Below are 26092 nucleotides of genomic sequence, written 5' to 3'. Positions count from 1 at the left end.
CCGGCCCTGCATATGGGAACCCCAACCCAGGAGGCTGGCATCGGTGGTTATCACTAGCCTGTCTGGGACCCTGAACAGAAGAACCTTCCAGATTAACGGGGAACGCCACCAATTGAGAGATCTCCATATTTGTGGCGTGAGCGGGACCTTGATGGATGAGTGGCTGGTTCCTGCTCGTTGGTAGGAAAGCAGGAACCATTGAAGTGGAGGGGAGTAGAAAAATCTGTGGCTCTGGAGATATGACAGGGTAATTTGCAGATCCCGATGGGCTGCATGGATGGAAGAGGACAGAATCAAAATGTTGTCCAAGTAGCACTGGATCCTCACTGGAACAGAATGCAGAGATGCCATCAATGCTGCCAGAACCTTTGTGAAGACCCTTGAAGCCAATGAGAGGCCGAAGGGAAGTGCTCGATACTGGTAATGGGTATTCTGATAACAGAAACGGAGAAACTAGCGATGATGAGGCCAAAGGGGGATGTGGAGAAGAGCCTCCGTGAGATCAATGGAAGAGAGGAGATTGCCCTCCTGAATGCTCTCTTAAAATAGAATGCAGAGTCTGCATTTTAAATCGCCTGTATTTTACAAATTGGTTGAGAAATTTTAGATCAATGATGGCTTGCCACCCCCCACCCCCCCGAGGCTTTGGTAATGATGAAAAGACGAGAGTAAAGCCCACGTCCCCGTTGAGAGGGGGGAACAGGTTTGAATAGCTCTGATTTCAACAAGGTGTTGGATGGCCTGATTCATGAGGGCTTGCCTTGACATGTCCCGAGAGACAGGACAGATCAAAAAATTTTCTGGGGGTGGCGTTAGGAAGTCCAATTGTAACCCTGACCTAATAGTGCTGAGCACTCAGGCATCCGTCGTTGACTCCTCCCATTTGGAGGCAAAGAAGGCTAGGTGACCTCCAATGGGTGGGGAGAATGAGGGATTACTTAGAGCGATGGAAGGAACGACCCGCTCCCCCCCCAAAAGGGCCATTTACCAGCAGAAGGTTGTTGCCTGCCAGATGCTTCCACACATTGGTCTTGGTGTTGGGTGTATGGCCTCTGAGAATGGGGGAAGCAAGATGAGGTCTCTGCTCGAAAGGCAGGAGGGCGATAAGGAGCTGGGCTTTCTTCCAGAGGAAGAGAGAATGTTACGTTTATCTCCTGTTTCAATGAGATAAGGTTCCAGAGCATCGCCAAAAAGCTTATCACCTGCCAATGGAACTGAAACCAGCTTCCATTTTCGGCGTGACTCCACCTGCCAATTTCTGAGCCAAAAAAGTCTTCTTGCTGCTACTGAAGATGCCATGGCCTTGGATGCAAATTTGGCGGAATTGAGAGTGGCATCTGCAGTGAATTCCGCCACTGCAATAATCTTATTAAGGTCTTGGTGATACCCAAGGTCAGAAGCAGGCAATCTATTCTGGAGTTGGTGCAGCCACCGTATGGATGCCCTCGTGAAAAAGGATGCTGCTGTTGAAGCCCGAACAGCCCATGCAGCAGCCTGGTGATTGTGCTGGAGGGCCTGTTCGGAACGTTTATCATCCGGTTTCAGGATATCTTCTGGCTCCGTGGGAGTGCCAGAAAATGAGAATGAGGCCAGAACTGGAATGTCAACAGAAGGCACTGCCAGGGCATTGTCCAGGGCTGCGCTGAAATTGTAGAAACGCTTATACAGAGAAGATGGGTGAGGACCTGCCAAAGGGGAAGCACACTGTTTCTTGACCATGTCCAGGAACAAAGTGGGAGAAGGCAAAACCTCTGCATGCACTACAGGCTTGGAGAAGAGTGAGTCTCCCTGGCTAGAGGGATTTCCTCATGGCTCAGGAGCCACTTCCTCTGGTGATAGCTTGGCAGTGACCAAGGCCTTGCTAAGCAATGGCCTGAAGAGAGAAGAATTGAAGACCAATACAGAGGATGTCTGCTCTGAGCGAGAATCCTCTTCCTCTGAAAGATTTTGGTCAGAAGTATCGCCCTCTTCACGCTCTGAATAAGAGGAGTAACTATGTTCAGATGGTGAAGGCCTTCCTTCCTCATCAACCTCCTCCCATTCTGATAGAGAAGAAAGGAACCTGAGGTCCTGGGGCCTGTGTAAATCAGGGTGATGAGGCAAGGAACTTATAGATTGAGAAGGGCCTGAACCCTTTCCAGAGGTCAAAGAATTTGCTTGAAGCCTTCAGCCAATCCCTGCCTAATGGCCAATGAGACAACATCTTGGATATCCCCTGGTCTATGCTCAAAGATAGAGGCAGAAGGCTGAAGGCCCACTGCTGTAGGAGTGAAGGTGGCTTCAGGCCTAGATTGAGAAGAGGTTCGAGGCTTGGAGGGAGGGGGAGGAGCATAGGGCCCAGAAGCCTGTTGGAAATAAGGCCCAGATCTGCTGAGATCCTGAGGATCAGGTTGTATTGCAGAAGTCTAGGGGACCAGGATGGAGATGGAAAGGCTCATAGATAACTTCTCTTCCCCTGGGAGGGCTTGGCTGGGGCCCACGGGTATCACCTGAAACATGCTGTAGTTGCACTCCCTTCTGTTGAATAGTTCTGTTGAACTGCCTCTCTAGGGCTGCATGTCTGTGCTTTTCTGCCTCAACTCAGCCTGAGTTGCCTTCTTAGGGGCTAGAGCCTTAGCTCTGATTTTAGCAGCCACCTCCATCTGGACTGATTGAGTGCGTTGCCTATGTCTTTTTCTCTTATTGGGCTTAAGAGACTGTTCCACTGGGAGGGAAAGCTCTGCCTGAGCCTTATCTTGCTCCATTTGTAGAATAAAGGCTCTTGCGATAGAAAGAAACTGTTTGGAAATTTTTTGTATTAAGCCCCTTAGGGTATAAATTGACCCCCGGGCTTACAAAATGGCCGCTCACCTCGTGGTGGAAGGCTTCAATCCAAGATGGCCGGTGACTAGGGAAACAGGCTCCAAGATAGAAGAATCGCTCCTTAGGCTATAAAGAGCCCTGAGCGAAGTCAGCAAAGGAAAGGGCAGCCTCCGGCCGCACGATCAGCTGGCTGACACTGTTATCGGTTTGCCGATCACTTTTCTAACCATAGGCATGTGGGAGGTCTACAGACGCTGCTCAACTTGCCGGAACAGCTCTCTGGCAACGCTGCTCCCAACGTTGCAGGAGAGAGAGCCCTGTTCTCCTGGAAGAGCAGCTGTCCTGATCCCTGGGAGCTGCTTGAAGCGAGGAAAAAAAAGATACTGAAGATTGCTGGTGATTGCTATCTAACAGCATGCTTTCAGAGACATAGCGACTGACTGAAAGGAGCTGAGTCAAAAGCTGGGGTCTCTCCCAGGGGCTGGCTTTTATATCTTAGTACAGACTCAGTTAAATGACATCATAGGAAGGAGTCAACCCATCCTGGGCTCTCAATGCAGCATGGAGGAGAATATCCAATCTGTATTGTTTATCCCACTATTTCTTTCTTTTTTTTTTCAGTTTAAAAGTGGATAACTGGAAATCTCATCTGCAGTTTCCATGGTTCTATATAAGAAACATGTTAAAGAAGCAGAATCAGCATATCAAAATTTTGACTACCTTCCTGGTATGATTTCCAAAGAGGAAGCTGTTTTCCATTTTCCATTTGCATTTCTTTCCAATATTGTACAACAATTCTGTTTATACTACCATTAAAACTTGTAAAAGGAAACAGACAATACCAAAAAAGAAAAGAAAAGAAACAGCTCCACCAACATTTTCCCTTTTCCTGCTTTTTTTCTATTTCATTTTTTCACAAATTGCAAAATTTGGAAGTCTATTGTTGCTTTTTGTCAATGGTCAAAGCCAAGATAGCATATCAGTTACATTGGCATTCTGTAAGTGTTACTGCATTGGCCTTGAAAAAGACCTTGAAGCTATGTACCTCAGCATTTTCCTTCAGTTTCACCAAAGGTGAAACCATGCATTACTTACAATCTGAAAATGTTATTTCATACTTTTGATCCCACCAATGTTCTACAGTACGTTTTCCTTTTCCTTACCATAATGTGCTGCCATCATTCTCTCACCACCTAGCCCACAATATAGAAGGCAAGCAAGCATGGCCGCTTTAAAAAGCAATCCCTTTCTGGGTGAGATCCCTTATTCAGTGGTTTAGACATTACTGAAAGCCAGCCAAGAGTTCCTGGATTTTGAAGAGCACCCATATTAATTTCATAAATAAACAAATGGCCAGCAGTCTATTTTTGCTACAGCTGCTGGAAGAAGACACTCAGAAAGTTTCCATAGAGGCAACAGAGGAAGAGGATGAAAAAGGACACGCTTCCTTCCAAGATGAGATGGGCAGGATACATGGAGCATGTAATGCCACAAATCCTGCCCCACCCCCTTTATATGCCTTTTGATTAAAATTTTCAAGATAACTCAGAGATTTCTCTGCACTCATTTTTTAAAAAATTGTTTTGCAAATTGAATGTTTTAATTAACTCATCCATGTATGTGTGCCCAAAACCTAAAACATACCTGCTGCTTGAAAAGATTGCCGATTCTAGACATCAGGCCCAACAAGACAAATGACAACTGAGTTCTTCTATTAGAACAGAAAAAGTAATGGAGATGCAGCTATTCTACTATGTTGTTGGGCACAACATTTATAGAAAAAAAATTAGAAGGTCAACAGAAAGTTGCTCATTTTTAATAGGAAACAGTATCTATTTTTTGTAGTTTAGTTAATCAGAAATTTCTCTGAACATCTTAATTGTTTCTTCTGATAAATTAAGCAGATGTATTGTCTTCAGAGATCTAAGAGTAGTTTAGAAGTCAGTCAGCTGATGATAATTGAAGATGGTGATGATGATTAAAAAGAGCTTTAGGAAATGCACCATGGGAAAAGTCACTTAATCTTATCCTGTTCTGTATTTTGTTGTTGCTATTATTGTTGTTACAAAAAAAGAAAGAAAACTGCTCTGAAAACTGATTTATTCAGAATGGTTTCTTAGTTTCAAACATCCAAATATCATTTTATTGTGTCCATGCCACTGCAATTTCTGCTTATTTGTGAAAAATATGGAAGACTTATTAATATCCTTTATCTTATTTTTGTTCTGTTTAAACTCTTGCACTTCTGATTTATATTCATAACATACCATAAATACATATACACAGACACAAAATTATACATAGGTGACAAATATCCGTTAAGTGCTGTTTTTTTCTTGGAGATCTGGGTTCCAGTTTTAGGTTCTCCTGTAGATTTGGATGATGTAAATAGAATCAGCAGCCTTGGCTTCCATCACCCCTGATTTTTAACAACATTTATCTTACTGTCAAGAATTACTTGCTTCATATTCATACTCATATTCATGAATATATGAGTTTACCCCCCCCCCTGTCTCTCTCTGCCTATCTATCTATCTATCTATCTATCTATCTATCTATCTATCTATCTATCTATCTATCTATCTATCTATGTGTATACATGTGTGTGTACTAATCCAAAGGGGGGAGAAAGAAAGAGACAATAGTACAAAAAGAAAAGATAGAAAGAAATAACATTTCCAATTTCCTTTGCAGCAAATACAAGTGTGATTACAAAATTATCTCTTACTCTATGATTACAAAACAGCTCTATTTCTTCCTAATCTTTTCTAATAATCAAAACCTCAAATCAGAAGTCCATTTTCTGTTTCGTGCAGAGAATCTACAAGGGGATTCCAGTCAGTAATAAACACAGATGTGGCCTCTAATCAAAGAAGTCAATTTATCCATCTGTACAAGTCCCATCATCTTTATCAATCATATCTCCATTGCAGATAGTACCAAACATTTCCACTTTGGGGCATATAATAATCTCATTGCAGTTATCCTATATACAACTCAAGTACCATGACTTTTCCTCAAAGACTATTTAAAATGCTTACCTCAATTTTACTCCTTTCTGCGGTAATGGGCTCTGCAAGATATCTGAATCTGTAGAGCACATAAATCCTCTCTACTGGTAATGAATTGTATATTCAGAAACGAGATTTCTAAACTGCTATGTTTCAAGTGAAAGACAATTAGGAGGCCACATGATAATCTGGCCTCTTCATCCCCCATCCCATGCCCTTGGAATAGCATCAAATCAAACCCAAAACTGAGTAGCTCAGCAAATACCTACATTTCTTTTTCCCCTTCTTTTCTCCAATCTACATAAGCATATGAATGAAGGAGGGCTGTAAAGATAAACACAAGAGGCTGGAAGTTACCTGCAAAGCTGTAAGAATATTGGCTAAGGCCTGGCCGTAGGTGTCATGGCAATGCACTGCCACAGCGGACAATGGAACTTCCATCATAACAGATTCCAGTGTTCTCTTCATACTGCCAGGGGTCCCCACTCCAATGGTATCTCCCAAAGAGACCTCATAGCATCCCATACTATATAGCCTTTTTGAGACCTTATTAGGGAGAAACAGAGTTCTTTCAAATATGTGAGAGGTAACAAGGGAAATATCAATGGTCTACTTTAATGTTACAAATTCACATGTGCCAAAGAAGAATTTCTGAGGTATTAGGAACCCATTCATTTTTCTCTTCAACTGGTTCATTTCTACCTCCTTTCCAAGATTTATGGAGCATCTAAACCTGATGGCTTAAAATTTTGGGAATTTTAGTCGCAATGGGTCTGGAAGGCATTGGGTGGGAAAAACAGATCTAAATTGCCAAATCAATCTTTGCACTTACATATGCATGCCACATTGCCACCTTGTAGGCCTTTTAAATCGAGATTTGACAGAACAATAAAACATTCTGCTAGGTTTTAGTCAGCCTAAACCAATTAAGATGGGAAAAGGCCCTTCTGATATTGCAGTATATTGTCTGTTTAACAAATGAAAACCAAAGCAAATCCCTGTTTCATATTCAGGTAGCCCTCGAATTACAATCATAATTGAACCTGGAATTTTGGTTAGAAGTCACTGTAGTCATAAGTCAAGTCATTATCAGACCAAACTCAATTTTACAACCATTTTTATGATAATGGTTAAGTAAAACACCATGGTCATTATACAAAATCTAAACTCAGGTTATCCAAAGGATAGGTTGGAAAGTGACCAAAAAAACCCCTTGCAAAACACAATCGCATGACCATGGGACACTGCAACTGGTCATAAATGCGAACCAGCTGCTGTGTCCAAATTGTGACCTCATGACCACACTGATGGTGCAGTAACTTTGAGGGCAGGATTGTAGATAACTTTTATTGAATCCATCGTAAATTCAAAAAGGTTGTGAGTCAAGGATTATCAATACCTAGCTGAGTTGTATTTTTAGTCCTGTTTCCAATTTTAAAAAGTATTCAAAGTTTACACCTCTTCCCTCTTTTTAAGGGGAGGGGGAAATAAACGCATTTTTTAAAAATGCAGAGCACGAGGGACTACTTTTCTCGGGATGAGACTTTTGTTTGTTTGAGGTGGCAGGTCAAAGCTTGTTGTCCAAGAAACAGAGTAGTGATGAATCAATGGCCGGCCCTCTGCTGTTCAGCCATTCCTATTCCAAGAGATAAACATTTACACACATACTCTTTTTCACATGGGTGGTTCTTAGACTTAAAAACATATTTTTGTTGCTTCTGCAGTCCATCTACTCCTCAGATGTAGAAAAGGCAGTTTGTATAAACTCTATCAGCTTTAATACTAAATTTTGGCTTGAGCAGAAGTGTCCGTGACAGGTTCAGGAAGGCGCCTTTATTGCATCGAATGAAGAAAATCCCCACCATATGTTTTACTTTCTGGCTTACTAAGTCACAGTGGGAGCTGATGCTTCTATTGTTATCAAAACCGACAGTTATTCTTGCTTCTGAAAATATACACACATAGTATATTTGATGGCAGCTAATGGTTATGGCTCATGCTATTTGGATTGGAGATGGAGGCTACTTATTGTCTAATACAGCTAACAGACAAGATATCAAATTATATAGCTGAAATGTAAAAAAAAAATTCCCTTCAGTGAGAAGAACTGACACTGATTTAAAGATTAGAAGTCCTTTTCAAAGTACTTGGCAGTTCCATTTCACAGTGCATTATATATAAATAAATATATGTCAAGCATATTCCTGAATTCCCAGTTTTAATTATCACAAGGGAATGAATCATGCATGCACATATTCTGGTTTGGTTTTAATTTAGAAGAAATAGTCTTACTTCAGCAACCTTAGCTGGAGGAATAGTTCCTTCATAAGGGCATCCCAATGCACAAGACACATACCTAAACAAGGAAAAGAGGTACATTGTTGGTATGTATAATTCTCACAAGCAAACACCATTTTTTAAATCTGGCACGCACAATTAGAAAAAAAAAGTAATGGTGCACAAATTTAGTCTGCAAAGTCAGACTAAAATACTGATAAAATCGAATGCAACCTATCAGACACCTAGTCACAAATAATATGCCATATACCTAAATGCAAACTACTGGAGAAAAATATATCCAATGTTCTTATCACATTTATTTTTAACTACTGTAAATGGATTTATATTTACAATTTGACTTCTACTGTCCAGTTCAAACCAGCATATTATCTGTACTGAGATCACAAAATAAAATATTGCGATGTTGGGAATGATGATTCTGTGCACGATTCAAGAAGTGATATGCCAAGGCAAGGCACCTTCCCTTCAAAAGAAGAAAGGCTCATGCAGCGGACCTCAGTCAGGATATTGCCAAAGCCGCCACCCAACTCAGAATACTTACATATTATATAAATGGGAATCCCATGCAGCTGACATCTCCAGGCCTGCCATAATCTGCCCCACCCTTAAACAGAACTCTGACAATAACCTATTTTGGTGCAAAATCCATTGTTACAGAACTAAAGAGCTCTGAATTTATTTCAAATTCCGGAACTGTCTTTCGTGCAAAAAATTGTTGCTTCTACCTTTTCCCCAGTATACTGGGAGGGAGGAGGACTAATAGAACATCTATTAGTAAGTCTATCTGATTTATCTGTAAGTCTTACATCACCTTCTCCCCATCCCTACTATAGAAAACAAAATGTATGCTACAACCTGCTTCTTGGAGTTTACATCAGCTAATCAGCAGCTACCCTTCTCTGTCTCCCTACCAGAGGCTCACTGCGGGTTTTTCTGTTTTCAGGCCTATAGTTAAATTTTACAAGCTATCTCAGTCTTTCCAGCTGCCATTAAAATACTACTGTAGCTTTGCTCATTGAAGGCATGTCTGACACCTGCCTTTCCACTTGCTGCAGCTACACACACTGTATAGTGTATATCCAGCACTACCTGCCCATATTCCATTCACATTCTTGTCCGTTAGGTGGCTTGCAGTCCCAACCCAAATGTATATAAGTCAATTTTAAACTTTTGTGGGCAAAAAACGTGTTTCTCACAAAATAAGGCCGGGACTTTTTTTTTTTTGACTCTCGAAAAAAAAGCTAGGCCGTCTTTTTGGGGGTGACTTAATTTCCCCCTCTTGCATCCTCAGGTGGGTGGGCAGCAATAGCTTGGATGTTGACCTCGGCATTGGTGGGGCACTTCCTATCGGGAGACCTTCCACCACCATTGCTTTCCCTTCTCCCTTGCTGCTGCGGCGTTTAGAGCAACGCTGCGGTATTTGGCACAGCCACGTGTGGCCAGCCAGGGCTCCTCCCTGCAACCGGAGCCCGGCGGAGACACTCGGTTTCAGGCGCTCCCATCGCCGCCTTCCCTTTGCCTTCGAAGGTAAAGCCAATTATTTTAAAAAACAATGCCCTAGTACAACAAAGCCTCCCCTGCTCAAGAGGGCAGCCCAACCCCACATGGGGAGGTGAATCTCCCGGGGCCGTAGGGCAGGATCAGTCCACCTCAGGAGAAGCGGCCTGGCGCCGGGCAGAGTGTGAAGAGCTGCGCCTGGGGCGCCCAACGCAGCTGACAGGCAGGCCCTCCTTCCTGGCAGCAGAGCTCTCACCAAGGCAGCGAGCACCCCCCCACCGGACCCTCTGTTCATCCCGCCAGGGCTGCGCCAGAGCCGTGCGAGCTGGGCAGAGCCAGGAAAGCGAGCCGTGGGTGCATGCCCGCCTGCCAAGCAAAAGAGCTGGGCCAACCTGAGCTTGGCTTCCTTCCCAAGTCCCTCCAGCGCAAACCCGAAGGGGCCACCAGGAGAGGCTGCCCGAGGCAGTGATAGTGCCCACCCGTCCGCAGACAGGGAGATGAGGTGATGGCAGTGCTGCTTCCCTGGCCAGTGGTGAGAGTCTGAAGTCACCCGTCCTTTCCACCCCTCGCCAAGCCCGTCCCCATCCCCACGCATCTCCAAATGTGCCAGCAGCTCCAAACGCTGCAGTGGAGTGGGCATCAGGCAGAGGCGCTGACTCGGCGGGGCTCAGCTCAGAGGAGAATGCGGCGCAGGCCGTCCCCTTGCCTCCCTGTCCACGGATGGATGGGCGCTATCACTGCCTCGGGCGGCCTCTCCTGGTGGCCCCTTTGGGTTCATGCTGGAGGGACTTGGGAAGGAAGCCAAGCTCAGGTCAGCCCGGCTCTTTTGCTTGGCAGGCCGGCGCGCACCTGCAGCTTGCTTTCCCAGCTCTGCCCAGCCCACACAGCTCTGGTGTGGCCCTGGCGGGATGAGCAGAAGGTCCAGAGGGGAGGTGCTCGCTGCCATGGCGAGACCTCTGCTGCCGGGCAGGAGGGCCTGCCTGTCAGCTGCGCTGGGCACCCCAGGTGAAGCTCTTCGCGCTCTGCCTGGCACCAGGCAGGGATGGCGGCTGGGTGCTTCTCCCAGGGTGGGCCAATTCTGTGCTGCAGCCCCGGGAGATTCGCCTCCCCACATGGGGTTAGGCTGCCCTCTGGAGCAGGGGAGGCTTTGTCGTACCGATAGTAGCGTGTCATTTTTAAAAGAATTGGCTTTGCCTTTGAAGGAGAAGGGAAAGCGGCGATAGGAGCGCCTGAAGCCGAGTGTCTCTGCTGGGCTCCGGTTGCAGGGAGGAGCCCTGGCTGGCTGCATGTGGTTGCTCTAAACGCCGCGGCAGCAAGGGAGAAGGGAAAGCAATGGTGGAGGAAGGTCTCCTGATACGAAGTGCCCTACCAACGCCAAAGTCAACGCAGGCAGCACCATATCCGGGCATGCAACAAAACTACTTCCTAACGGCAAGCCCCTCCCACCATTCCCCCCATTTCGCATGTTTAATATAGGCCTTAATTTGGGGAGAGGGGCTTAATTTGATATTATGCCGATAAAACATGCTGGGCCTTCCTATAGGTGGAGGCCATATTGTTGGAGAAACATGGTATATAGCACTCTTCTGTATTTTCAAAGACTATTTTTTGTTGACTCAGTGGGAAGAATGATTTAAAAAAAAACTATTGCTTCTTCTCGCCTAAAAAAAAAAGAACAGAAAACCATGGATGGAATACTAGCAACTCCACCTGGAAAACTCCTGGGAATTGAAACTATATGTTATTATGGATGTTGGTCTTTTAGAAGGAACATTTACAAAATATAGCTGGATAATTTATCAGTTCCCATTAAATGAAAATAAATCCACACAGAAATAGTCCCACACAGAAGTCCAGCTCTTACATGAATATGATTGTTACAAAAGCAGACACAGACAGACAGAGTCAGACAGATAGAGTGATTTGACTAGCACAGCCAAATGCAGAGAGATCCCCAACAAGCTAGTCTGAGACACAGATGCTGCTGCTTCCTGTTTATTATTATACTGTATATTTGAATATAATTTACACTGTTCATTGTAGAAGCATTTATTTTCATTGGGAAGTTCATGTCTGAAGAACAGATATGCATCCTAAAAGCAAATTCTTAACATGGCAGTTGATATTTTCTTAGCGAATGTTATATTATAAAACCGCCAAATAATTGCTGCCAGAACACTAGGAAATAAAGGGAGGTTGTAATAATAACCTAAAAATGTCTTCTAATTAAAGCAAAGCCTTAAAAAAGAATAGGACTTTGGATAGTTCCAACTGTATTCCAAAATTGCTCACCACAAAGTACCATACTAGATGATGCAACACATACTGTATTTTGAGTAGATTTGTATAATTTGTTCAACAGATTTCCATAAGAATAGGAGTGTTTACAACAAAACTTAAACAAAACTATTGCTGTCATTCCTCAATCCTATTCCCAATATAGATTGTAGATCTATTTTCTGATTTCAAACTTCAACAAACATGAACAATATTATCGCCATTTATAGCAAAAAATTACTTAATATGAAAAATACTACTGCTGATGAAAGAATACAAATAATTTTCATATCCTTTAAGCAGATATGACACTTTATATTATCATTACACTGGATGCTTTTCCTCCCACAGTGAACTTTACAAATGAAGCAAAACATTTAATTTGGTTCATGGAAGTAAAGTCAATCACTTGTGCCATCCACAAATGGACTCTCTTTTGCTTATAAATAGAGACACATTTGCGGAATCACAATTTGCTTACTTGGGATTTTATTTGCTGTTTTTTTAAGTTAAAAAAATAGCTTCAGGTTGCAGATTGATGTTAAAAGTGAGTTCCAAATCTGTTATGAACTCCCATTTTCCTCAAAATTAAGACATGGGAAACCTCATTATGTAAAGTTCATAGTCTCTTAAAGTATCAAAACTAGAGCCTGGGGTCACCTACTGAACAGAGGTTCAAGACTGAGAGAAAGAGTTGTCCCAACCTGTTGAATTTTGCTAGACTACTACTAAATGATGTAGTGTTGGTTGCTAACTTGGATATTTTAAAAGAGTGTTCAAACTAATTTATGACATATAAAGTTATTAATGTTTTATCATGGAGGTAAATCACATCTTAACAAACGTTTTCAATGAAAATAACAGGAAGATTTTTTTCCTGTTCACAATCTGCTTGTGGATTTTTCATTGGTATCTGTTTAGTCCCCGTCCCCCCCAAAATGTTGAATAGGACCTGGGTCTGACCGAACATTGTTCATATTCAAGGAACTACGGGGGCATTTTAATAGTCTTGTAAAGCAAGATCCAAAAAAATAAACATTGTGCTTTATAATCCTTACTCCATTTTCATCTCACCATACTTTTGAGTGAGTCAGATCATACAAAGAAACAGCATGATTTGCCAAGACCACCCAGTCAGTGTCTTGGCTAGCAGGCATTTAAAAGTGGTCTAAATGTGACATGTTATTCACCTGCTTTACTGTCCCTAGTTTAATTGCAATATATTTATTTAAAGGTTTTTTTTCCATGGATTGCATTTGCATTTCCTATCAGGAGAGTGTCTGTGATTATATATACTTTGATATCGGGAAGGCGCTGGGGTAGCTTTGAATTCTTTTAAAAGATAATAGCTTTCTGTGCAGTTTGTATTACCAGATTACCAGGAACGTTTTAGTCCAATTGAGCATAGAAAATATATTACAAATATTTTGATGGCTGGATTTTTAACACATTTCTTTGAACTGTGGCCTTACAGGATGTTCTAAAGTGGTAGGAAAAGTGCTGCTGGACTGGGGATAGCATTCATGAATTTGTCTGAGAATATGTCTCCCTTTATCTCTGTAACATAAATATCTGTAAAATCCATTTACTAAGCCAGCTTCTTTGAGTATTGACCCTATATTATTCAGGAATGTTATTCACTCCATCATCCATGATAGGCAACTTGCTTTATGATACAATTCAGAATTTACTAATTAAGATAACTCTGTTTGCAGCAGTTGGGAAAATCATGTTGAACAGCAAAGTACACTTCTAATGAGTTCTACTGGAACTGAGAATTGTAGTAAAGGGTCAACTTTAGAGGGGAGAAAATATGTTCCCTATATTTTCCCCTCCAAGGTTGACTCTAGACATGTTTATGCATAGAGGACACTTCCACCAGAAAGTCTTCAAAGCTTTCATGGTGAGCCTTCACGACGTAGTGGTAACTTTGCAAATACAGATGGGATTTTATTTCTGAATGAAATATTTTCAGAATCATTTGCAAAGCCCCCACATCCAGGGCTTAGCTTCACTATAACTTGCAGCAGCAATTCAAAGCATTAATAATTACAGGTTGTTCAGAAGAACCACTTCTTTTCCTCATTTTGAAACTTCAGTAATTAATTTCATACACCAGATAATATATCTAAATATGGAGATCGGGTGTAGGAGTAATTAATAATGATATTTACTTATCTTTTTTAAAAAAAATAGTAAGCATATAGCATCTTTCAATAAACAGTTCAAGCCTTCCATATGTCAGTTGATAAACATGAATATATATATCAACGCTGGATGACCTTGGACCAAAGCCGGTCCAGCTGTAGCAATGGAACTTAAGAAACCTCTCTAAAGCTTTCAAGGAGATTTTTTTTCCATTACATTTACCCACTGATGTTGATCTGTTCTTGCAATATAAACTCTAATTTGCCAGGAAAAACAGGATATAAAGCTTGAAACTCTTAACATGATTTCTGAAAGGTCCAAATTTGCCAGAATGCCTAAAGTTATACCAAAGTTGATGGTATCAAAAGCCATTAAGAAGCTTAGAAAAACCACCAGGTCCTCACACCACATCTAGTTTCTATATTCCAGCCTCGGTCATCCATCAAAATAATCTCAGGATTATATCCCAACCAAAAGCTCAGGATAAATTTAAACAGAAGACAGTTGCATCCAAATCCACTGGGCCCACATCTCTCTCTCTTTTTTTTTTTTGAGCCTTTACACCATTTAATCTTTTTGAAGTCCTACCCAAGAATGTGTTTGAGATGGCCTTGCAGTTACCAGGATCTTCTAGCTCAGGACACCTTTCCAATAAGAACCTTATGACTACTAGCAGCATTATAATCCACTCTGATGAATGAATTAATCACCCCCTTAACCATGGAGTCTGTCCCATCCAAGCCAAACTAATCATTTAGTAAGGACAAGGTATTGGGCAAGACAGTGATGATCCTCATCTCCAGATACGTTACGTGCTAAAACTCCATGTCAACAGGACTAGCAGTAACCTCTCTGTCCTGCTCCAACATTGGAGTCCAAATCAAGGCAAATTACATCAGCTTTTTCTGCAAATAATGCAAATAATGATGACAGAGAAAATGCTATGTAGAGCAGTAAAGTCCCAAGGGTGCTTTTTCCAAAAGGCAACTGGACTTTCTTTGTTTTTCCTTGATGATGTTTCGCTTCTCAGAACTGAAGAAGTTTCTTGGATAAGGAATGAAACAGCTTCAAGCAAGAACAAAGAAAGTCCAATTGGCTTTTGAAAAAAGCACCTTTAGGACAACCAGGACCTGGATGACTAAGAATTTCCATAGACAATAGAACAGAAATGCATTGTTGGCTATTCTTTGTGGGTACAAATGCAAGAAAATTAGTGAACACTCATTGTTGCATTCATTGTCAAGGAAAGGATTTCAAATAGGAGTTAAGTTCAACTACATTCCTTATTTGATTGAATCCATCCTGAACATTCCTTCACAGATCATTACCAATCACTTTAATTGCTGCAAATTTAATAAAAGACTGCTAGGAAGGAAGAAACCTTTGGAGATATCCAGACATTCGGAGGGTTCCAGAAATGGATCTTAAAAAAATGTTGGGAGTTCTTCAAATACATTGAAAAACTGCACAAGAGAAGTTAGCTAATCTATGCATGGATAGGATGTGTAAATTGGGATTTACAAGGATGTGAGTATTGCTGTAACTCTCTTAAGCAGAATTCTAGGTATTTAGCCAGTCTGAAGTGAAACACCTACAGCTTTATCACAGAAATGGAATAACTAAGACTCAATCTTAAGTCTTATGTTGAATGTCCAACAGAATAGACTGGGGTTCACTTCTGAGAAAAAAACCAAAAACTGTGCTGCAAATTAAAAGTCTATCTCAATTTCTTTAGTCAGTGTGAAAATATTGCAAAGAAATGGTTATATTAATAAAATTAATAATTATTACCCTCGCACTGGAATATCCATATTTCTTGCAGACTTAACTACCGCCTCAAATCTGTCCAGGCTTTCTTCTATAGTACAATTGATATTTATTTTACTGAAAGTCTCAGATGCTGCACCAAACACTGACACTTCAGTTGCTCCAGCAGCTATCTACAAAAGGAAACAGAACAGGAAGAAAAAAACCCATCATTTTTCTGAAATAAATGGGAACTATACAATTATAGTATATACATTATTTTAACAGTAGTTCCTGACTTCTGTAGCAAGAATAACCCAAAAGTAGTCTAGCTATAATTAATCAAATTTACATGGAGTCATTCCAAGAGAAAACTAGTCCCAGTTAAGTATCTTAAGATCTAGATAGTCATTACCAATATAGGAACTGCTACTAACTAAAATCTTCTCAGTGGTGTCCAATATCAGACCTCACTTACTGGAAGCAAGGATTCAAAACTAAAGTAGAAAAGACAAGGCATTATGTTACGCTATTATTTCTTGGCTTTTATTCTGAAAGGTAAGTGGAGATACAGAGTGAACTGAAACTCATTCACAAACTTGGAAAAGACAAGAGTAATGCAATTTCTGTCACTTGGGGGACCACCAAGCTTGATGTGTGTATCAAAAGGGGGAGGCATCAGGGAGCTTAAGAAGTAAAATGTGGATCCTGATCATCAGCACCCATTTACCCCCATACTGAAGAAAATAATGGTTGTACTCATTAAAATTGATGACAGAAGACTGTATATTTGGCACTCTCAGGATAAGCCATAATGTAGTTTGTTTATTTTGACTCAATAGCTTGATTGAGTACAGGTAGTCCTCAACATACAACCATTAATTTACTGACTATTCAAAGATGCAGTGGCACTGAAAAAAGGTACCTCATGACTGTTTTTCACACTTGTGACCACTGCAGCATCCCCAAGGTCATGTGATCAAAATTGGGACATGCAGCAACTGGCATGTATTTACAATGGTTGCAGTTTCCCAGGGTTACGTGATCATCGCCATTGGAATATGATCCTCTTGACTGCAAGTTCTCAGGACTCGGTTTGCGAAAGGAAAAGACATCCCAGCCATTTTCCCAGCAGCATCACAAGCAAGACAGCAATGGTACCACATTGTTCCATGCTGGAATACTTCACCCCACTTCTGCCTGCCTCCTCAGCAGGGACATGAGGATTCTACTGTGAAAAGATTTCTTTAACGCTTGGTACATGTGCTGTCTGCACACTGCAGCAAGCGGGAGATGTGGATAAGCCCCAAATTTGGCACAAGTCACACATTTCCAGGAATCTAAATCCTGATTAATATATTTTGGATTTAACTTCAAGAATGGAAGCTTTCTGTAATTTTGTTATTTCTAATTATACAATTCTTGGAATGCTTTGGAAGGATTTTTTCCCCTTAATTTCTATCAAAAAGAGTGTTCTTTTTTATGTTTACCATAGCAAAGAGCACTAGTTTATTTGCTAACTATTATCCTGACTTTATATTGGGGCTGAAAGAAGGTAACTGGTCCAAACTCTCCCAGTAGGCGTCTGGGGATAAAGGTGGATTCAAACTTGCATCTCCCCAATCTGTACCATGCTAATTTCATTCTATGCATACAGTACATATACATTCATACATACATACAGCAGAATGGAAACCATGAAGATTAGGAGTAAGGACTGGATAACAGACTCCAGGATATCGTTTTATTCCTTTCATTACTTCTGTATGATCTGCCATCTTTAAAAAAAAAAAATCATTTCACAAGGTTATATTATAGTACCTGATGCCTACCTCATGGCATTAATAAAGGAACACAAATAACACAACCCACTTATAAAAACCAGATAATCCAGATAAAATTGAGAAGGTATGTAAGATAATATAGTTAGTATAATTAACATTTGAGCCATGGTGCTGCCGTGATTAGAATGCAGTATTGCAGGGCTAACTCGTTGCTCCCTCCAGGAGTTCGATCCTGAGTGGCTCAAGGTTGACTCAGCCTTCCATCCTTCCCAGGGGGATAAAATGAGAACCTAGATTCTTGGGGGAAATAGGCTGACTCTGTAAACCGCTTAGAGAGGGCTGTAAAGCACATAAGTCTAAGTGCTATTGCTATTGCTAACATTTGTTCTCTTTCTCGATATATTGGTTGTTACATGGCACTAGGTGTAAGGGCATTTCAGTATATGTTCTTTCTGCACCAACTCAGAAAGCTCAAACTGCCCAAGGAGCTACTGATACAATTCTACAGAGGAATTATTGACTCTGTCATCTGCACCTCTATAACGGTCTGGTTTGGTTCTGCAACCCAACAAGACAGACACAGACTTCAGAGAGTAATTAGGACTGCAGAAAAAACAATTGCTACCAACCTGTCTTCCACTGAGGACCTGTATACTGCACGAGTCAAAAAGAGGGCTGTGAAAATATTTACAGACACCTCGCATCCTGGACATAAACTATTTCAACTCCTACCTTCAAAACAATGCTATAAAGCAGTGCACACCAGAACAACTAGACACAAGGACAGTTTTTCCGCAAACACCATCACTCTGCTGAACAAATAATCCCCTCAAAACTATTTACTAAGTCTGCATTACTATTAGTATTACTATTAATACTTCCTTTCACCCATCTCCTCCTACTTATGACTATATGACTGTAACCTTGTTGCTTGCATCTTAACTACTTTTATTGACTGTTTCCTAGTATGATTTGATTGCTTATTGTACCCTATGACTATTATTAAGTGTTGCACCTTATGATTCTTGACTCTTTTCTTTTATGTACACTGAGAGCATATGCGCCAAGACAAATTCCTTGTGTATCCAATCACACTTGGCCAATATAGTATTCTATTCTATTATCTTTTAGTATGCCACAAGAAACTGTGTTGTGAGTAAGATATTGAATTGAGATTTGGGGTGGGCAGTTTGAGTCCTTGCTCAACATGAAGCTGCTTGTTGTGCCTGGACTTGCTCTCAGCCCAAATAAATGACCATATTTTTGTTGTGATGGTAAAAGGAAGTGAGACTCATATGTTTACCATCTTGAGGTTGCAGAGGAAAGACACTATTTCTGCAATCATAACAAAGCTTTAAACCCTTAATTAAAGAATGTCCCTCGTACCACCTAGGATAAGGCAAATCTTTAAAATGAAATATACTTTATTTGCTGAAATACGAAACCAATGTGACAACATTAGTGCTTTTGAATATTATGAGACCCCTGGAAATATGGTTAAAAGGCTAAATATAAAGTACAAATCAAGCACCATGAACCTTAATAGTTTTGAATAGATTTTCTACAACAAATTTTATTCCTAATAATTTTTCTTGAGAGTAAAGTCTTATTTTAACATTAATGTTTCTGCAATCCCTGTACGAAATGCAATTGGATACTTAAGCCATACACATTCCAGCGGCAGCCGTTTATCATTCTTGGCAATTTCAATTATAGGTGTGGGATTCTGTTTTACATGGCACATTGCTACTGCAAACCCTTTACTTCTTCTGGCTGTTTTAACTAAAAAAAATCATTTCCAAAAAAAACATTTGTAAAGAAGTGGTAAAAATTCAAAAATACCTTTAAGAAAGAAAAGATGGAAAAGTAACTAGGTATAATTTTATGATCTAAGAAAAGGCTGATCTAAGGGGATACAATTAAGATCATGCTCCACCGGCAAGCAATGTGACCTTAGTATGTAAACAAATTTAATGCAAACATCACACTGTTGCATTATACATGCAGCATTGAAATAGAAACAAAATTAGATTGTTTTCCACCCCTTATATATGGTCAACCTAGACCAAATTTGCTACTGAAGGAGCCTCACTGGGGAAAAAAAAATTAAGAAAACATTTTTAAAAACTAAGGAAGTGAAAAGAGTAGTTTATGGTGGCCTTAAATATTCCTTGAAGGAAAGTAAGTATCAGAATACTATATTATGCTATAAAAAGACAATAAGAAAAATCCAAAATGATTTTTTAAAGAACACAAGGGATGCCTATTAGTATAGGCAATTTAACAGATTTTGTTAACGCTAACATAAGATCGACAGATTAGATAGATGTACATACACACACAGTATGTGTGTGTGTGTGTGTGTGTGTGTGTGTGTGTATAGATATATATACATACATACATACACATAGTGTTTGTGCATATATATATATATTCTTAAGTTTCGTGGGTACTCACATGTATGGTATTCAGCTTTGTTCGGGTATTTTCCTACGTCATTATAGTTGTGTTTTTAAAGTTGTAGCAACGTTTCGGCAGAATTTCATCTGCCATCATCAGGCTTCTGTATTGTGTTCGTCTGTGAGTCAGACTTTTACAGTTGTTTCAGTTTTAAATTTGGGGCTAGCCTACTGCTGTGCCAGAATGGTTTTTTCTTCATCCTGATTGGTTGGGAGTCTTGGTCTGTGTTTATTGGTCTTGGAGTTTTCTGTGTTCTGCTTGATTGGTGTTTCTAATATCTTCTGTCTGTTTTGTGGCTTTTGTTGTCTTGATTGGATGGCAACATTGTGTTCCTGTATTGGAGGCTTTTAGTGCAGCTTGGCTCCGAGTAAATGGACAGCTATCATTTGTTAGGAAGCTAGGTTTCATCTGGGTGCCTGATTGGGGTGTGTTTGAGCTGGAGGTATCAGGGGGGATCTGTTTGTGCCCAGGTGTTTGCCTGGCTTGTGGTGTGGAGATTTTTTTGTTTGTGAGTGCAGGCTTCCAAATAATTGACAGTCTGGTGGAATCATCTCTTCTATTCGTGATTTCAGGTCTTTTTTCAATCTCTATAGCTTCTCTGATAATTCTGTGGCTGGGGTTTTCTATAGTAGCTAGGGTTTTGGTGCCATTGAAGTTGATGCTATGACCTGTGGTTTTCATGTGTTGGACTAGTGAGGAAGTGTGTTCCAGCTTTTTTACTGCATTTTTGTGTTCATCCAGGCGGGTACTTATTCTTCTATTGGTCTGTCCAATGTATGTGGCCGGGCATGATGCACAGGGGACTTCATATATGCCTGGGTTTCCAGGTCAATTTTATCTTTGGGGTTTCTAAGGATGGCTGCTATTTTTCTGTCTGTTTTGAAGGCACTCTTGATGTGATGCCTGTGTAGTATCTTACTGATTTTGTCTGTAGTACCTCTTATGTAGGGTAGGACAACTGTTCCACAGGTCATCTTCTAGGTCTCCGTTATGTCACAGTTTGTTTTTGTGGATCAAGCCGGTGATTTTGCTTTTGTGGAAGCCATTGGCTTTCAGTACTTTAGTCAGGGTGCATAGTTCAGTCTTTATGTATGTCTTGTCTGCCAGGCATTTGGTTCTGGTGATTAGTGGGATTGGGCGTTGAGGTAGTGGTTGGTGTGTGTTTTCTTCTGGTATATGGTGTGTCCTAGTGTGCCATCTGTTTTTTTGTAGATTAGTACATCTAGGAATGGTAGTTGTTTGTTTGTTTCCGTTTCCATGGTGAACTTGATTTGGGGGTGTGTGCTGTTTAGGTGTGTTAGGAAGTTGTTTAGCTTTTCTTTTCCATGGGGCCAAATCACAAATGTGTCATCGATGTATCTTAACCATAGTTTGGGTTTGTGGGTGGCATTAGCCAGGGTTCTGGATTCGAATTCTTCCATGAACAGGTTTGCAATGACGGGTGACAGTGGTGATCTCATAGGGGCTCCTTCAATTTGCTTGTATCTTTGTCCTTTGTATATGAAATATGTGTTGGTTAAGCAGTGTTCTGCTAGTTCCATGTGGTGTTTGCTGGTTGGTATTTATTTTTGATGATATCAAGAGTTTCTTTTATCGGGACTTGAGTGAATAGTGAAACCACATTGAAACTTATAAGCAGATCTTCTTCTTCCACGTGTAGATCTTTGATCATTTCCAAGAAGTGGTATGAGTACATGTACATGTGAAGCTGCTGTTTCAGCATGGGGCTGTAGCTGTTTTGCTAAGTGTTTAGCTAGGTTTTGTAGTGGTGCTCCTCTGGATCTGACTATGGGTCTGAGAGGTATGCCTTCTTTGTGTATTTTTGGGAGGCCGTATAGTTTGGGGCATCTAGAAGATTTTTCTCTTGGGATGATCGTCTGTTGAATGTCTTTGCTCATGTGACTGGTTATAATTTTCTTCTTGGTTATTTTTTCCAGATATGTGGTTGGGTCCGTGTTTATGGGTTTGTATGTGGAGTCTTGGAGTAGGTCTGTCAATTTTGTTTCGTAGTCTTTTCTATCCATTACTACTGTGGCATTCCCTTTGTCTGCTGGAAGTATGATTATACTGCTATCCTTTTTTAGGGCTTGCAGGGCTTTTAGTTGTTCTTTGTGCAAGTTACTTTTGGGTGGTTTGCTTGTGCATAGGATGTTAGTAACTTGGTGTCTTATTCTATCAACTTCATCTGTATTTAATTTAGTTAGGCTGGATTCTACTGCACATACGATGGATTCTGTGGGGATTTTGTTGGGTGTTATAGCATAATTGAATCCTTTGGTTAGGACATCTGTTTCTGTTTTGGTGAGTTCTGTGTTGGAAACGTGATATACTAATTGTTTCAGGTGTTGTTGTGAGTTGTTGGGGGCTTTCTTATCATGTTCTAATTTCTTTAGTTTCTTCAAGAGTTTGTCATTTTTGTAAGTGGTTTCAGTTTCGCCTCTCCAAGTTGTAAGTTGTTTTATCTTGTCCCAAAGTAGAGGGTGGATTTTGCTGCTCAATTCCAGGTGTAGTGCTAGCAAATCTTTGTTTAACTGATCCAATTGGAATCTCTATCTGTGGAGCTCATTCCTGAGTAGAGCCATTTCAGTTTTTTTCAGGATATGTTTAGTAGCTGCTGTGCTATGATGAAATGTTAATTTGGTGTTGCAGCTGCGTAGGAATTTGAGGTCACATAGTATTCCTGCTCTTTTAACTTCCAGCTTCTCATAGGTTTTGGTCTGGCTGTTTATTTCCTCCCCGTAGAGGTCTGATATTTGTTTTCTTAAGTTTTTGCGGGAGATATATATATATATTCTTATATATATATATATGGATCTTTGGTTATTCGGGTTTTCTCCCACGTAAAATTGGAAGTATCTAGGCAACGTTTCGATGAAGTCTCATTCATCATCTTCAGGCTTGTGTCTTCTAATTGTCTTCTAAGGCAATTACAAACCAAGGTTCTTACTACAATAGAGATATGTGAATAGCTCTTATTTTTATTGCAGAAACTGCAGGCAGGAGTGAGTGATCTGCTTTGTGAATTCAGGCTATCAATAGCATTAACTTTTCATCACACCACTTTCCCAAAGAAATTCATGTTTCATTTCAGAGGCTGCTGCTTGCCTAGTAGACAGGAAGATTCTATAAAGAAATCCAAACTTCCTGCAACAGATATAATATCAGTGGGATATCCCAAAAGTGCTTTTTCAAAAGGCAACTGGACTTTGTTTTTCCTTGAAGATGTTTTGTTCTTTTCCAGAAATGAAAAAGCTTCTTGAATGAGAAGTGAAATGTCTTCAAGGAAAAACAAGGTCCAGTTGCCTTTTGAAAAAGTACCTTTGAGACAACCATGACCTGGATGACAAAAGGTCTCCATAGATATTTACTAATGAGATGTTTCTGTGGAGAAGTATGTACATTGATTTCCCAAAGACAACTGGACTTCTTTTTACTTGAAGCCATTTTGGTTCTCCTCCAAGATGCTTCTTCAGTTGTGCCTTTTGCCCACTTTTGGGATAACTATGACCTGGATGACTGAGAATCTCCATAGACATTCACTAATTTCTTCTCTCCACAACATACATGCACAAAGCATGATTGGAGTAGTAGCTTCAAGACAGAATTAAGGGGAAAAATCCATTCTTTCAAGGGACTGTTTTATCTCCCACAAACATAAGCATTTATTCCATTTGTGAAGATCCAAGTCTCAATCCAACAAAATGCCTGTACTTATGTGTTTTTTAAAATCAAACAGCAGCCTTGGATGAAAACAGTTTTCATCAGGATGACAGCATACAATGAAAACTCACATACACTCCTTTTTTTCCTCTTAAGATACTGTCTGGAAAAAACATTAGAGAGACATTTTGATTCAGACTATGCTGCCCTGTTATAATGTATAATTTGGCCCTAAATTAAAGAGAGCCATTCCATGAAGTAATGCCTCATATTTGCTTTAAGGTCAATTTATAAGATCACATGAAAATCCCCTTTACATTAACTTAAAGCCCACAACCAGATGTGCCACCTGAAGCTGTTTGAATATCACTACATTGTGGTGGTGATGTGGATATCCTGGTCACATTCTACTGTCCACTAACCCTGACCTCAACACACAGAGGATTTTAAAGTAGTTTCCTACAGTTGCAATGAATACCCATGTGCAGTTATCTTATATTCTGCCTCCCAACAAAAGAAGCACAAAATATTGCAATGTATCACTGTTCATTTTTCTCTAACCTTTCAGAAGTCAACAGAGAAATAACGGCAACATGTTGGCTACAGGATTAAGTCTGCACCACCTAAGCATTAAAAAGGAAAAATCAAATGGAAATATCTTTTGCAAAGATTAATTTTTACTTTCTTTCCATTAACATATTTATCCAGAAACAGTAGTAATTCTTCATAGAAATTATAACTCCAATATAGTTTGACCTCTCTAATAAATATATCTATCTGGATTATGAACAAGTAATGTGCCCAAGCCATCAGAGTTTGCCTAAGGGCAAAGAAATTGTCATTGGTAAACCAATCAAGACTTAGCATATAACAACTCCAATAACTATAGAAAAACAAGACAGGGCAGAAATGAGAAGCAGTATAGGAAAGCTAAATAGAGAACTAATGGCCCACAAAGAGCATGTGGAGAAATTTCACAGTGCAAGAAATACTGGCAATGTTGAGTATTGATAAGTAATGCTCATTCCATCAATTCTTTTACCTACCTGAGGTACCCATTTTGAAGAAACAAAGCTTGTCACTTCTATGACAGACAAGCCAGTTTGGGAAAGTTGGTCGATTAACTCAATTTTCACATCTGTAGGAAGTATAGCCTGCAAATTGGAAGAAATATCATTTCTATACAGCACAATGCCATATGTTAAAAACATCTTAGATCTGCACACAAAACTATTTATAATGCTATAAAACAAAATGTAAAAATCACTAGTGATGTTTTAGGTTATTGGGCCCAGATGCTCTTTTCTTAGTCAAAAGGAAACTAACACACATCCCCAGGAAATAAGTTGTAATACGTACTACTGTTGGCGCTTCCTCAGAGTCTGCAATATCTGTTTAATACAAGTGACACGGTCAGATGGAATAAAGGCTATGGATAGCACATGTTTGGGAATACAGAACATATTTTTCTGACTATTACAGTAACTGGCATTGCACCAACCAGATCAAAGCAGAAAGTAAGACTGTCCCAAGAGCTTACAATTTAAAGCCTCCGAGGCTAAGAGAAAGACAAGGATGGAAATGTAATGCATTTATGATAGAAGAAATGTGAGAAAATCATTTAGTCACAAAGTAAGACAAAAGTCAGAAAGCTGTTGTCCGTATTTCCATTGTCATAGAAATAGGGACCTCTCCTTCTACCAATGAACATTCCATCCTTTGCTAAGTAACTTACCTCTTCCTGCCTTCTCAAATATATTCCAGAAATGTTATATGGAGTGGCTATGGAAGAAAAAGCACCACTTCCTTAATTTATATAACCACTGATGATGAAGAAATTGATGATAACATAGTGATATTGCAAATGTATGCTCTGGTTTATCTGGTTGTACTTGTGGTAAAATGTATCACTGAAACACTGCAAGACATCATTTTATATGTAGATACAATTACTGATAACTTCATGGGCACATATAAGATGTATGTACTTATTTATTTAAATTAGATTTTTATCTCCATTAATGTATTACTTTATAAGTGAATAAAGGTGGCAAATATATCTCTGTCCTATTTTCACCACAACTACAATCCTGTGAGGTGGGTTGGGCTAAGACAGCATGACTGGCCAAAGTCACTCAGCCAGCTTTCATGCCTAAGAGAGGACTAGAATTTACAGTCTCCTGGTTTCTAGGCCAGCACCTTAATCATTATACCAAACTGGCTCTTCTGTTCATCAAACTTCCAAAATTCTTCTGTTAAAACAAAAGCAGTTTGCATTGCCTTCTTCTAGGATGTTTTTCCATTTTTCAGTCCACCTACAAGCTTTATCATCTCCCATCCAAGTACCAACCAGGCCCCAACCCTACTTAGCTTTTTGTGACCAGCTCTTGTTGACTAAGTGCTTCT

The 26092-nt window shown here is 40.2% G+C and overlaps 1 protein-coding gene across 3 annotated transcripts in view; it reads right to left on the bottom strand.

Annotated features, from left to right (window-relative positions):
* HMGCLL1 (3-hydroxy-3-methylglutaryl-CoA lyase like 1) overlaps nt 1-26092 on the bottom strand; it is a 55709-nt gene that overhangs the window by 17236 nt on the left and 12381 nt on the right. For all 3 annotated transcript variants that reach the window (XM_087916106.1, XM_087916096.1, XM_087916103.1), the window contains exons 3-7: nt 24733-24840; nt 17465-17560; nt 15828-15976; nt 8106-8169; nt 6171-6359 (exon numbers count right to left, since the gene is read on the bottom strand). In XM_087916106.1, the coding sequence (XP_087772232.1) occupies nt 6171-6359; nt 8106-8169; nt 15828-15976; nt 17465-17560; nt 24733-24840 (606 nt within the window). The remainder of the gene's footprint in view (nt 1-6170; nt 6360-8105; nt 8170-15827; nt 15977-17464; nt 17561-24732; nt 24841-26092) is intronic.

This window comes from Pseudonaja textilis, chromosome 1, assembly GCF_049901715.1.
Source record: "Pseudonaja textilis isolate UNSWEBS1 chromosome 1, rPseTex1.2, whole genome shotgun sequence".
NCBI classification, from domain to species: Eukaryota; Metazoa; Chordata; class Lepidosauria; order Squamata; family Elapidae; genus Pseudonaja; species Pseudonaja textilis.
This window is presented reverse-complemented; position numbering and strand designations above follow the sequence as displayed.